This window comes from Triticum aestivum, chromosome 2D (genome assembly GCF_018294505.1).
Source record: "Triticum aestivum cultivar Chinese Spring chromosome 2D, IWGSC CS RefSeq v2.1, whole genome shotgun sequence".
Lineage (NCBI taxonomy): Eukaryota > Viridiplantae > Streptophyta > Magnoliopsida > Poales > Poaceae > Triticum > Triticum aestivum.
This window is the reverse complement of record NC_057799.1, coordinates 633,598,202-633,611,371: the sequence shown is the minus strand read 5'-3', so window position 1 is coordinate 633,611,371 and position 13,170 is coordinate 633,598,202. Positions and strand designations below refer to the sequence as shown.

The window sequence follows — 13,170 nt, the reverse complement described above, 5'->3', positions numbered from 1 at the left end:
TCTCTTCCGCCCTTGCTGGCGAGGCGGAGAAGGAGGAGGCGGAGTGCCGCCACGCGCCGGAGAAGGAGGCTGAGTGCCCTGATCGTCACTCGCCGGAGGAGGAGGCGGTGGAGGAGGCGGAGTGCCCTGACTCGCCGGAGGAGGAGGAGGAGGCGGAGGCGTCCAGTTCGGAAGGTTGATGAACTCCTTCCGCCATAGGCATGGAGTCTTCAGAGCAGAACCCAGCCGAGTCTCCCCTTCATCGGTAGGGTGGTCAAGCTGGAGGTCCTCAAATCCCTTCGTTATTTCGTCCACCGTCACCCTAGCATATCCTTCTGGAATCGGACGACAGTGAAAAGTTGCGCCGGGTTCAGAAGGTCGAACTTGGCCGACAGTCACCTTGACTTTTAAGTTCTGGCATTGCGTCATAAGGTGGCAACTCTGAGACTCCGTGATAAAATCCACAGGGTAGCTAGCAGGAGCCGTCAAGACATGCTCCGGCTGAAGCAGCTCGGTGGAAGCCACGCTGCTTTTCCACTGAGATGGCGGGGTAGCTTCGGGGGAAGCTTCGGCAGTTCGTTTGCTGCAATTTGCTTCTCGTTCCTCTAGCCCTTGTACCCTTTCGTGCAGCGCCTGCAGTTCGGTCAGCTCCACTTTCTTCCTCCTCTCCTGGCATTTGTAACCGCCTGCGTCCGGAAAACCAACCTTCCACGGAACGGAGCCTGGCGTGCCTCGTGTCCGTCCAGGGTGCTCAGGATTCCCGAGGGCCATTGTGAGCTCGTCCTTCTCTCTGTCTGGAACGAACGTCCCTTGCTGCGCTGCATTGATATAGTGCTGAAGCCTCTTGACTGGTATTTTCATTTGCTCGTCCGTCCAACGGCACTTCCCTGTTACAGGGTCCAGGGTTCCGCCAGCCCCGAAGAACCAAGTCCGGCAACGGTCTGGCCAGTTCATTGTCTTTGGTTCGATCCCTTTATCAAGCAGATCATTCTCAGCCTTGGCCCACTTAGGCCGGGCTATGAGGTAGCCACCTGACCCCGTGCGATGGTGAAGCTTCTTCTTCGCAGCATTTTGCTTGTTTGTCGCCGACATCTTCTTACTCTTTTCCGATGTCTTGTAGGCCACAAATGCGGGCCAGTGATCTCTGATCTTCTCATATTTGCCAATGAATTCTGGTATCTCTCCTTTGTCGGCAAACTTTTTCAGCTCTTTCCTCCACCTCCTGAATAGGTCTGCCATCTTCTTAAGAGCAAAAGACTTGATTAATTGCTCTTTAACTGGCTTCTCCGGATCCTCCTCTGGCGGTAGGGTGAAATTTGCCTTCAGCTCAGTCCAGAGATCATCTTTCTGCATATCATTGACATAAGACACCTCAGGGTCTTCTTTCTTAGGCTTATACCATTGGTGGATGCTGATCGGGATCTTGTCCCTAACAAGAACCCCGCACTGAGAAGCAAATGCGTTCTTTGTCCGGATGGGTTCAATCGGTTCGCTGTCGCGCGTGATTGCTGTGATCTAAACCTTTCATCCGAGCTCAACTTTTTCTTCAGGCCTCGTCTCCTTACCGAAGTTGTGCTCGATCCAGAGGGCTAGAAAAAAGAAGAAAGACGAGAGTTAATTAATATGTGTACATATACCAAAACAATGAATGCATCAATTAGCTAGTAAGCACAGGCATAACTAATATATATACCTGGCCGGACTCGGTTCGGTCACCGGAGCCGTCATCACGGTCTCCTTCTTGCACCGTCATTGGGTCACCGGAGCCATCATAATCATGTCTTTCCTCCTCCATTCTTCGATCACCGTAGCGTGCTTCTTCACCCTGTTCTTCGAGACCATCATTGTCGTTAAGACACGAGAAGATATCAGTAACACCTCCGGCTAAGATTATGTCCCCCAACACCTCTTCTGCTTCCTTGTCTCGTATGTGCTCCATTGTTTCTGCAAATATTACAACATGGCAATTATTACACAAACATGACGACAGATGGATATATTAGTGGCAAACAAACGTAGAACTAGCTAGCTAATCACAGTAAGGAATCATATTAATTAGTGGCCTCGACGCTGCTTCTCTAGGGTTTGGGGTGGCCTCGAGAACGCTTCAAGGATTTGGGGTGGCCTCGAGAGAATTTGTCGGTTAGGGGCGCAGCGGGAGGGGGTAGGAGACCAACATCGTTTTTTTTCTAGCGAGAGGGTCGGGGGGGTATATATATCGACCGCACCTCATGTCGAAGTTATTCGGGAGGGGGTAATATCGACAACGACGACATACGTACAATGGAAAATAATATTATCGGGAAGGGGGTATATCGACCCCCCCCCTCATGTTGAAGTTATCGGGAGGGGTATATCGACGACGACAGACCCGATAAAACATAAGAAAACGAAGAAGAAATAAAAAGAGGAGAAGAGGAAAGGAATAGAAGAGAATATCGAAGAAAAAAAAGAAGAAGAAAAAAGAGGAGAAGAAGAAAGGAATAGAGGAGAAGAAGAAAAAATAGAAAATTTTCTATTTTTTCTTCTTCTCCTCTATTCCTTTCTTCTTCTCCTCTTCCTTTTCTTCCTCTCCTCTTCTTCTCCTCTTCCTTTTCTTCCTCTCCTCTTCTTCTCCTTTTTCCTCTTCTTATTTTCCTTTTTCCTCTCCTAAATATATAAAACTTTTCTAAAAATGAAACTAACCTAAAATGTACTAAATCAGAGAACATATATAGATAATCCTTTTCTAAATATATAAATCTAACTTTTGCATATATATATGAACATATATACACAGAGAACATACAAACATATATACATTTTTATAAAAAAGCAAAATACAAATCATCATATATTTGAACAAAAAATCTGAAAAGAAGGCGTATATCATATATACACAATACATATACTCACATATATACATATATATATTATCTGAAAAAACAAGCATATAATATATGAAAAAAATTAAAACAAAATTAGAAGGATTATCGGGGAGGGGCGCCGGCCGGACCAAGGGCAGGGGCGCGGGTTCGGCGGCGACGACGGCGACGGGGCAGGGGGCGCGCGTTCGGCGGCGAGGACGGCGACGGGGCAGGGGCGACGGCCGGCGAGGAAGGGGGCAGGGCAGGGCGACGACGACGACGTACGGGTGCGGGCCGGGGCGCGCGTCGGGGCAGGGCGGCGAGCGGCGACGGCGTCAGGCGAGGGCACGGGCGACGGCGACGACGTACGGGGGCGGGCCGGGGCGCGCGGCGCGCGTCGGGGCAGGGCGGCGAGTGGCGACGGCGTCGGGCGAGGGCACGGGCGACGGCGAGCGGGCGGCGACGGCGACCTCGGGCGGCTCGGGGAGGCGACGGCGACGTCGGGGCAGGGACCGGCGTCGAGGAGCAGAGCAGCAGCCTGGCGGCGTTCGAGAGAGAGGAATGACGGGCGGGGGAAATTTCCTAAGTGTTTGGTTATATAGAGAAGTCTTTGGTCCCGGTTGATGCCACGAACCGGGACCAATGCCACCTTTAGTCCCAGTTGGTGCCACCAACCGGGACCAAAGGCCTCTTTTCAGCAGCCCAAAGGGCGGGAAGCGGAGGCCTTTGGTCCCGGTTGGTGGCACCAACCGGGACTAAAGGGGGCATTGGTCCCGGTTCGTGGCACCAACCGGGACCAATGCCACCTTTAGTCCCGGTTGGTGCCACCAACCGGGACCAATGCGGGACCAATGCCACCTTAAGTCCCGGTTGGTGCCACCAACCGGGACCAATGCGGGACCAATGCCACCTTAAGTCCCGGTTGGTGCCACCAACCGGGACGAAAGGCCTTGTGCTGCCCCGCGTCAAAAGTTTAGTCCCACCTCGCTAGCTGAGAGAGCTCGAGAGTGGTTTATAAGCGCTGTTGCGCCCACCCTCTCGAGCTCCTCTCAATTGCAGGCTTTCGGGCCTAACCGTGTGCTGTGTGCCTATGGGCCTACTGGGCCTCCTGCGGGCCTGAATCCTGGCCCATGGTAGGGTTTCTAGCCATATTCAGGCCGTGGGGGCCCAGTAGGTGGCACTTTTTTTGTTTTCTTTGTTGCTATATTTATTTTATTTTGTTTCTACTTACAACAAAATACTTATTGGTTCTATTTTTATTTATTTTATTAAAGTTTATTTTTAATTATTTTTCTTTTAGGTCACAAAAATTATAAACTTTCTGTTAGTGCCATTAGTTTTCAAATTTGAATAGTTAAAGTTACTGTGTTTAAAATTCAAAGTTTTTTCCAGTTTTTTTGTTTTGTTATTTGTATTATTTATTTTCTTTTGTTTTTTGCTTTATTTTTTTAATTGTTTTTGCTTTTAGGTCAGCAAAATTATAAACTTTCTGTTAGTGCCATTAGTTTTAGAAAAATTATTTTGTTTTTTTGTTTTCTTTGTTGCTTTATTTATTTTATTTTGTTTCTACTTACAACAAAATACTTATTCTTGCTATTTTTATTTATTTTATTAAATTTTATTTTTAATTATTTTTCTTTTTGGTCACAAAAATTATAAACTTTCTGTTAGTGGCATTAGTTTTACAAAAATTATAAACTTTCTGTTAGTGCCATTAGTTTTCAAATTTGAATAGTTAAAATTTGAATTCTTTGAAATTTGTGTAAATCACAAGTTTGTGATTAACTTTACTAAAAAATGACCATAGATGCGCTTATAGAGAAAATTCAACCTAAATTCATATTAAATTTCTATGAATTTCAGAGAAATTCAATATGAATTTAGGTCAAATTCCCTGTATAAGGGCATCTATTTTCACTTTGAGAGGAGCTCAACAAGGCAGAGAGGGAGGGGCTTATAAACCGGTGTGAGCGCCCTTCGGTTGGCGAGGTGGGACTAAACTCTGACCGCAACGAGGACCGACCCTTTAGTCCCGGTTTGTGGCACCAACCGGGACCAATGCGCCCTTTAGTCCCGGTTGGTGGCACCAACCGGGACCAAAGACCTTGTGTTGCCCGTGCCCAAATGTTTAGTCCCACCTCGCTAGTTGAGAGGGGCGCGCAGTGGTTTATAAGCCCCACTGCCGCACCCCTCTCGAGCTCCTCTCAATTGCAGGATTTCGGGCCTAACCGTGTGCTGTGTGCCTGTGGGCCTACTAGGCCTCCTGCGGGCCTGAATCCTGGCCCATGGTAGGGTTTCTAGTCGTATTCAGGCCGTGGGGGCCCAGTAGGTGGCACTTTTTTGTTTTCTTTGTTGCTTTATTTATTTTATTTTGTTTCTACTTACAACAAAATACTTATTGTTGCTATTTTTATTTATTTTATTAAAGTTTATTTTTAATTATTTTTCTTGGTGAGAACATAGTTGACAAGGAGCGAACCGGGATTAATGGTATTACGAGGGCCGAACCATAAGACATTAAAGCATTTCAAATGAACTCTGAAAAAGTTGAAAGTTGGCATGGTATCATAATTTCACACACATAGCATGTGCATGTACAAAACGGACAATGGTATCATACTGGTCTATTACAAAGTTGGCATGGTATCATCATAATAGTTGCGGGAGAAAGTCTTCACTTTTTCTTCGCTTGTGTCATTTGCTTATTGCGCTGTAACCATGGATAATCTTCATCGTTTATCAGGATGCTTGGGTCAGCATTGACTTTGAAGGGAGGAATTTCATGAAACTTTTCATAATCTTCAGACATGTCTGTCCTGCCCTCCACTCTCACGATGTCCCTTTTTCCTGAAAGAACTATGTGGCGCTTTGGCTCATCGTATGATGTATTCGCTTCCTTATCTTTTCTTTTTCTCAATTTGGTAGACATGTCCTTCACATAGATAACCTGTGCCACATCATTGGCTAGGACGAACGGTTCGTCAGTGTACCCAAGATTTTTCAGATCCACTGTTGTCATTCCGTACTGTGGGTCTACCTGTACCCCGCCTCCTGACAGATTGACCCATTTGCACTTGAACAAAGGGACCTTAAAATCTACTCCGTAATCAAGTTCCCATATGTCCACTATGTAACCATAATATGTGTCCTTTCCCCTCTCGGTTGCTGCATCAAAGCGGACACCGCTGTTTTGGTTGGTGCTCTTTTGATCTTGGTCGATCGTGTAAAATGTGTTCCCATTTATCTCGTATCCTTTGTAAATCATTACAGTCGAAGATGGTCCCCTGAACAACGAGTACAACTCATCACAAACAGTGTTGTCACCTCTAAGACGTGTTTCCAACCAACTGCTGAAAGTCCTAATGTGTTCACATGTAATCCAGTCGTCGCACTGCTCCGGGTGTTTGGAGCGCAGACTGTTCTTGTCTTCATCGACATACGGGGTCACCAAGGTAGAGTTCTGTAGAACTGTGTAGCGTGCTTGAGACCAAGAATATCCGTCCCTGCATATTAGGGAATACCCTCCAAGCGTGCCTTTCCCAGTTAGTCTCCCCTCATACCGCGATTTAGGGAGACCTATCTTCTTAAGGCCAGGAATGAAGTCAACACAAAACCCAATGACATCCTCTGTTTGGTGGCCCATGGAGATGCTTCCTTCTGGCCTAGCGCGGTTACAGACATATTTCTTTAGGACTCCCATGAACCTCTCAAAGGGGTACATATTGTGTAGAAATACGGGGCCCAGAATGACAATCTCGTCAACTAGATGAACTAGGACGTGCGTCATGATATTGAAGAAGGATGGTGGGAACACCAGCTCGAAACTGACAAGACATTGCGCCACATCACTCCTTAGCCTTGGTATGATTTCTGGATCGATCACCTTCTGAGAGATTGCATTGAGAAATGCACATAGCTTCACAATGGCTAATCGGACGTTTTCCGGTAGAAGCCCCCTCAATGCAACCGGAAGCAGTTGCGTCATAATCACGTGGCAATCATGAGACTTTAGGTTGATGAACTTTTTCTCTGGCATATTTATTATTCCCTTTATATTCGACGAGAAGCCAGTCGGGACCTTCATACCAAGCAGGCATTCAAAGAAGATTTCCTTCTCTTCTTTAGTAAGAGCGTAGCTGGCAGGACCTTCATACTGCTTTGGAGGCATGCCGTCTTTTTCGTGCAAATGTTGCAGGTCCTCCCGTGCCTCAGGTGTATCTTTTGTCTTCCCATACACGCCCAAGAAGCTTAGCAGGTTCACGCAAAGGTTCTTTGTCACGTGCATCACGTCGATCGAAGAGCGGACCTCTAGGTCTTTCCAGTAGGGTAGGTTCCAAAATATAGATTTCTTCTTCCACATGGGTGCGTGTTTCTCAGCGTCACTCGGAACAGCTAGTCCGCCGGGACCCTTTCCAAAGATTACGTGTAAATCATTGACCATAGCAAGTACGTGATCACCGGTACGCATGCGGGCTTCTTCCGGTGATCTGCCTCGCCTTTGAAATGCTTGCCTTTCTTTCGACATTGATGGTTGGTCGGAAGAAATCGACGATGGCCCAGTTACACATTCTTCCTGCAGCTTCCCAGGTATATACTTTCAGTGTCATCTAAACAGTGTGTGCATGCGTGGTATCCCTTGTTTGTCTGTCCTGAAAGGTTACTGAGAGCGGGCCAATCGTTGATGGTCACGAACAGCAACGCCTTTAGGTCAAACTCCTCCTGTTTGTGCTCATCCCACGTACGTACACTGTTTCCATTCCACAGCTGTAAAAGTTCTTCAACTAATGGCCTTAGGTACACATCAATGTCGTTGCCGGGTTGCTTAGGGCCTTGGATGAGAACTGGCATCATAACGAATTTCCGCTTCATGCACATCCAAGGAGGAAGGTTATACATACATAGAGTCACGGGCCAGGTGCTGTGATTGCTGCTCTGCTCCCCGAAAGGATTAATGCCATCCGCGCTTAAAGCAAACCATATGTTCCTTGGGTCACTTGCAAACTCATCCCAGTACTTTCTCTCGATTTTTCTCCACTGCGACCCGTCAGTGGGTGCTCTCAACTTCCCGTCTTTCTTACGTTCCTCACTGTGCCATCGCATCAATTTGGCATGCTCTCCGTTTCTGAACAGACGTTTCAACCGTGGTATTATAGGTTCATACCACATCACCTTCGCAGGAACCCTCTTCCTGGGGGGCTCGCCGTCAACATCACCAGGGTCATCTCGTCTGATGTTATACCGTAATGCACCCCATACAGGGCATGCGTTCAGATCCTTGTACGCACCGCGGTAGAGGATGCAGTCATTAGGGCATGCATGTATCTTCTGCACCTCCAATCCTAGAGGGCATACGACCTTCTTTGCTGCGTATGTACTGTCGGGCAATTCGTTATCCTTTGGAAGCTTCTTCTTCAATATTTTCAGTAGCTTCTCAAATCCTTTGTCAGCCACAGCATTCTCTGCCTTCCACTACAGCAATTCCAGTACGGTACCGAGCTTTGTGTTGCCATCTTCGCAATTGGGGTACAACCCTTTTTTGTGATCCTCTAACATGCGATCGAACTTCAGCTTCTCCTTTTGACTTTCGCATTGCGTCCTTGCATCGACAATGACCCGGCGGAGATCATCATCATCGGGCACATCGTCTGGTTCCTCTTGATCTTCAGCAGCTTCGCCCGTTGCAGCATCATCGTGCACATCGTCTGGTTCCTCTTGATGTTCAGTAGCATCATCGTATTCAGGGGGCACATAGTTGTCATCGTACTCTTCTTCTTCGCCGTCTTCCATCATAACCCCTATTTCTCCGTGCCTCGTCCAAACATTATAGTGTGGCATGAAACCCTTGTAAAGCAGGTGGGTGTGAAGGATTTTCCGGTCAAAGTAAGACTTCGTATTCGCACATATAGGGCATGGACAACACATAAAACCATTCTGCTTGTTTGCCTCAGCCACTTCGAGAAAATCATGCACGCCCTTAATGTACTCGGAGGTGTGTCTGTCACCGTACATCCATTGCCGATTCATCTGCGTGCATTATATATAATTAAGTGTGTCAAATACCATTACCGAACATCATGAATAGCTAATTAAGTGACCAAATTAATAGAAGTTCATCATCACATTAAAACCAAAGTACATACATAGTTCTCATCTAACAACATAAAGCTCTCCAGAGCATCTAAATTAATTAAACCATACATTGAAACTATGTAAAACATTTCAATGCGAAAACAAATGCGATCATAATCGCAACCAAGGTAACAATTGATCCAACGGCATAATGATACCAAGCCTCGGTATGAATGGCATATTTTCTAATCTTCAGGCGCATTGCATCCATCTTGATCTTGTGATCATCGACGACATCCGCGACATGCAACTCCAATATCATCTTCTCCTCCTCAATTTTTTTTTATTTTTTCCTTCAAGAAATTGTTTTCTTCTTCAACTAAATTTAACCTCTCGACAGTAGGGTCAGTTGGAATTTCCGGCTCACATACCTCCTAGATAAATAAAATCTATGTCACATTGGTCGGCATAATTTTCATAAACAATAAATGAAGCAATAGTTATAAAGATAATATATACCACATCCGAATCATAGACAGGACGAGGGCCGACGGGGGCGGATACCAAAACCATCGCACTATATAATAACAAGCAATAAAATAGTAAGAAAATTAGACAAGTATATATCTCTAAAGAAAGAATTTTTTTCTTTCAGAAAGAAGATAAGAACAAGAGGCTCACCACGGTGGTGCCGTCGACGAGATCGGCGCGGGCGATCGACGACAGTGAAGACGGGGACGGGGCGTGACGGGCCGCTAATATAAACCTAGACAAATCTCGGGAAAAATAGAGTTCGGAGGTCGTGCTTCGAGAGGAGAAAGCTTAACTAGTGTGGCTTGGGCATTTCATCGAACACCTCATGTGCATAGGAGGTGAGCTAGAGCACCACAAAGCCCTCCCCTCCCCGGCCAGAGAGAAACAGAGCACTGGAGTGCTCTGCTCGCGGGCGAGGGGTATATATAGGCGCCTCAATGGTCCCGGTTCGTGGCACGAACCGGGACTAAAGGGCAGCCTGTTGTCCCGGTTCAAGCCACCAATCGGGACCAATGATGGTGGGCCAGGAGCCAGGTTCATTGGTCCCGGTTCGTCCCACCAACCGGGACCAAAAATCCAGACGAACCGGGACCAATGGCTCACGTGGCCCGGCCGGCCCCCTGGGCTCATGAACCGGGTCCAATGCCCCATGGGTCCCGGTTCTGGACTGAACCGGGACTAATGGGCTGACCCGACCTGGACCAAAGCCCCCTTTTCTACTAGTGAGTTTTAATCCTTTTAATCTTACTTCTTTTCATCAATGACATGACTTTTTAATTGTCTACTACAATAATATGTCCTGGCTCCGTTGAGAGATGGACGATGATGAACTTCTACTTCTTTCAATGCTTGCGGTTGTCGCTGGTTGAAATAGATCAAAAGTTTCCTGAAAGAAAAATCTAGCTGCTGAAAGCGTTTGATTTTTTTCCTTCCAACCAAGTACCGGATACCTCGTTTTCTTACCGATGAAATCACGGAGCAGTCACCACCTCATGTTTGTTTCAATTTGTTTACAGAAGAAAATCCCTACTAGTACTTCCTCCGTTCAGAATTAATTGTTACAGAAATGGATGTATTTAGACGTATTTTAATTATAGATACGTCTATTTTCGAAACAAGTAATTCAGGGCGTAGTAAGTATGGAGTACCTTATTTCTGGCGCCTACCGAAGCTTGTCCAAAATATCAGTGCCCAGCCGCCGTACGTGGGCACACCGGTAAAAGGCAAAGCAAAAGGCTCCAAAGGAGCGGCGAGGAAAAATCTCGCTCACAAGCACGACGTGTCGTGATCGAGTCGCTCAAGCTTCTCCCACCATTCGGGAGGCAGAGGAGCAAAGCCAATCAAGCAAAGCAGAGGGGAGCAGCCATGCCCGGGCTTCTCCTCAACACCGCCGCCCCCCTCGCCAACCCCAGGCCGTGCTCCAGCTTCAGGCCCTCCCGCCACCGCCTCAGATGCCAAGCCGCCGCCTCCTCCTCCTCGTCGTCCAGCTCTAGCGGCGGCGGGCGCGCGGGGTCGTCGTGGGCGACGGACTACGACCTGTACGAGCTGCTGGGGGTGGAGCCCTCGTCGCCGCAGGCCGACATCAAGGCCGCCTACCGGGCGCTGCAGAAGCGCTGCCACCCGGACGTCGCCGCCGGCAACGGAGACGCCTCGGCCGGCCCCTCCTCCCACGACATGGCCGTGGTGCTCAACGAGGTGTACGCGCTGCTCTCCGACCCGGCGCAGCGCCGGGCCTACGACCGGGAGCACGCGCGCCGGTCCGAGTTCCAGGGCTACACGGGCCGCCCGCTCTACTCGTCGTGGCGCGGCGGGGACGCCGAGACGCGCGCCGTGTTCGTCGACGAGGTGGCCTGCGTCGGCTGCCTCAAGTGCGCGCTCCACGCCGGCCAAACCTTCGCCATCGAGTCCGTGCACGGCCGCGCCCGCGTCGTCGCCCAGTGGGCCGACCCCGAGGACCGCATCGCCGACGCCGTCCAGACCTGCCCCGTCGACTGCATCTCGTATGTGGAACGGTCGGACCTGGCGGCGCTCGAGTTCCTCATGTCCAAGCTGCCGCGCCGCAGGGTCCGCGTCTCCGAGGCCAACGCCGCCGGCTCGCCCGACATCTTCGCCGAGGTCGCCAAGTTCAAGGCCAGGTTCGAGAAGATGGAGAACAAGTCCGCCACCAGGCAATCCGAGGTAGTACTAATTTCATCCAACCCAGCTGCCTCGTGAACATGCTCTGCTCAGCTAATCACATCACATCAATGGTGAATGGTGAACGCAGGAGTCGGAGGCGACGTGGCAGTCGAGGAGCTCGGCGGTTCAGACCATCATGTCCATGTCCAACTGGTGGTACTGGCGGCCGTTCAGAGCCCCGGCCGGCGCCGCCACCGCCGCCGTCCCTGCCCCTCTCCGCCTGCTGCCACCGCCATCGTCACCGCCGCCTTCTAAAGAAGTGGCTGACCCCGTCACGGAGAGGCTCAAGGAAGCAGCCGCGCGACGCAAGGCGGAGGGCGCGACGGCGTCGGCGGTATACGCCCGCCAGCGCGACGAGTACTGGACCCCGCAGCGGAACCTGCCGTCCACGGCCTCGTTTCCGTCGCCGGAGGCCCAGAGCGCCGCGCCGCCGCGGAGACGGGTGCGAAGAGCGTCCGGTGGCGAGAGACCGGCCGAGAGGAGGGTGAGGATCGACCTGACGGTGCCGCTGCTGATGGCGATCGTCGCGGCGGGGATCGCCGGGTACAACAGGGAGGAGATGGCCGGGGGCGTGATCGAGGACCACATCGGCGGTGCGGCCGCTCTGGGAGTCGTGAATAGCTCCGAGCTTCAGGTCGTCTTGGCCGGTGTGACGTGGTTCATCATCGGGGCCGCTGTCGCCGGCTTCCTTCAGGTGGTGCTTGGAAGAAGGAACGACCAGGAATCCAGAGAATGAATGTGCACGCGACGTAGTTAGAGATAGAACAAAGCTGTAATTTGTAGTACTAGGTAATAGCCGTGCGTCGTAAGAGCATCTCCAATAGATGGTTCAAAATTTGGCGGTCTAAAACCGAAGATGTAAAATTTGGACCGTCAAAAAGTGCGTTTTGGAGCTCCGAAAAAAGCTCAACTCTAACAGATAGTCCAAATTGATGGTCCAAAAGAGCAACTCCAACAGATGGTCCAAAATGAAGATGTAAAATCGCCTTGATCGTCTTCTTCAACCTCGGGACGTCGGCCGCCTTCGTCAAATCCATCGCCATCAAGCTCTCCCCGACCTCCCCGAGCACGTCATCCTCCCCGTGATGAGCTCCTCTCCCAATCCCTCTATTTTTCCCCTTCGATCGGTGTCGTTTGCCACCGCTCCCGTGCTCGTTCGTGGTCGCCATGGCCGGAGCCCGAGCTCCCCTATACGTGCTCCTTTGCCGGCCAGCAGCAACAGAGGCGGGCAGCGGCCGAGGCGAACACCACGAGCAACGGCACAGGCACGCTGCACGGGGCAGCAACGACGGCAGCTCGGCTGGACAGTGCGGGGCGGCGGCGGGGCCGGGAGGCGGTGGCCTAAGGACCCGGCGGAGGCCTACATGGGCAGCCAGACCGCCGGAGGCGCCGAATCCCACCATGGCTGCCTCCCGATTCGGCGGCGCCCGGGCGGCTGCGAGACGGCTTCCGGCGAGGGAGGCGACGGGGGCGAGGGCGGCGGAGGGCGGCGCGGCGATTTGGGGCGGTGGCGGCGGGGATTTGGGCGGTGGCGGCGACGGATTCCGGCCGACTGGTGTTCGGG

The 13,170-nt window shown here is 50.4% G+C and overlaps 1 protein-coding gene across 1 annotated transcript; it reads left to right on the top strand.

Moving 5' to 3' along the window:
• The first annotated feature begins 10,655 nt into the window (after nucleotides 1–10,655).
• Nucleotides 10,656–12,535, top strand: LOC123055182 (chaperone protein dnaJ C76, chloroplastic). The gene is made up of 2 exons (XM_044479151.1): nucleotides 10,656–11,606; nucleotides 11,695–12,535. Exons 1-2 carry the CDS (start codon nucleotides 10,794–10,796, stop codon nucleotides 12,340–12,342), a joined length of 1,461 nt encoding a protein of 486 aa, XP_044335086.1. The 5' UTR covers nucleotides 10,656–10,793; the 3' UTR covers nucleotides 12,343–12,535.
• The last annotated feature ends 635 nt before the right edge of the window (nucleotides 12,536–13,170 follow it).

Bases quoted from the DNA above. Each gene is read 5' to 3' on its own strand.
- LOC123055182 (XM_044479151.1), top strand. From the start codon at position 10,794: ATGCCCGGGCTTCTCCTCAACACCGCCGCCCCCCTCGCCAACCCCAGG. The intron at 11,607-11,694 runs GTAGTACTAATT...TGGTGAACGCAG, and splicing joins CCGCCACCAGGCAATCCGAG to GAGTCGGAGGCGACGTGGCA.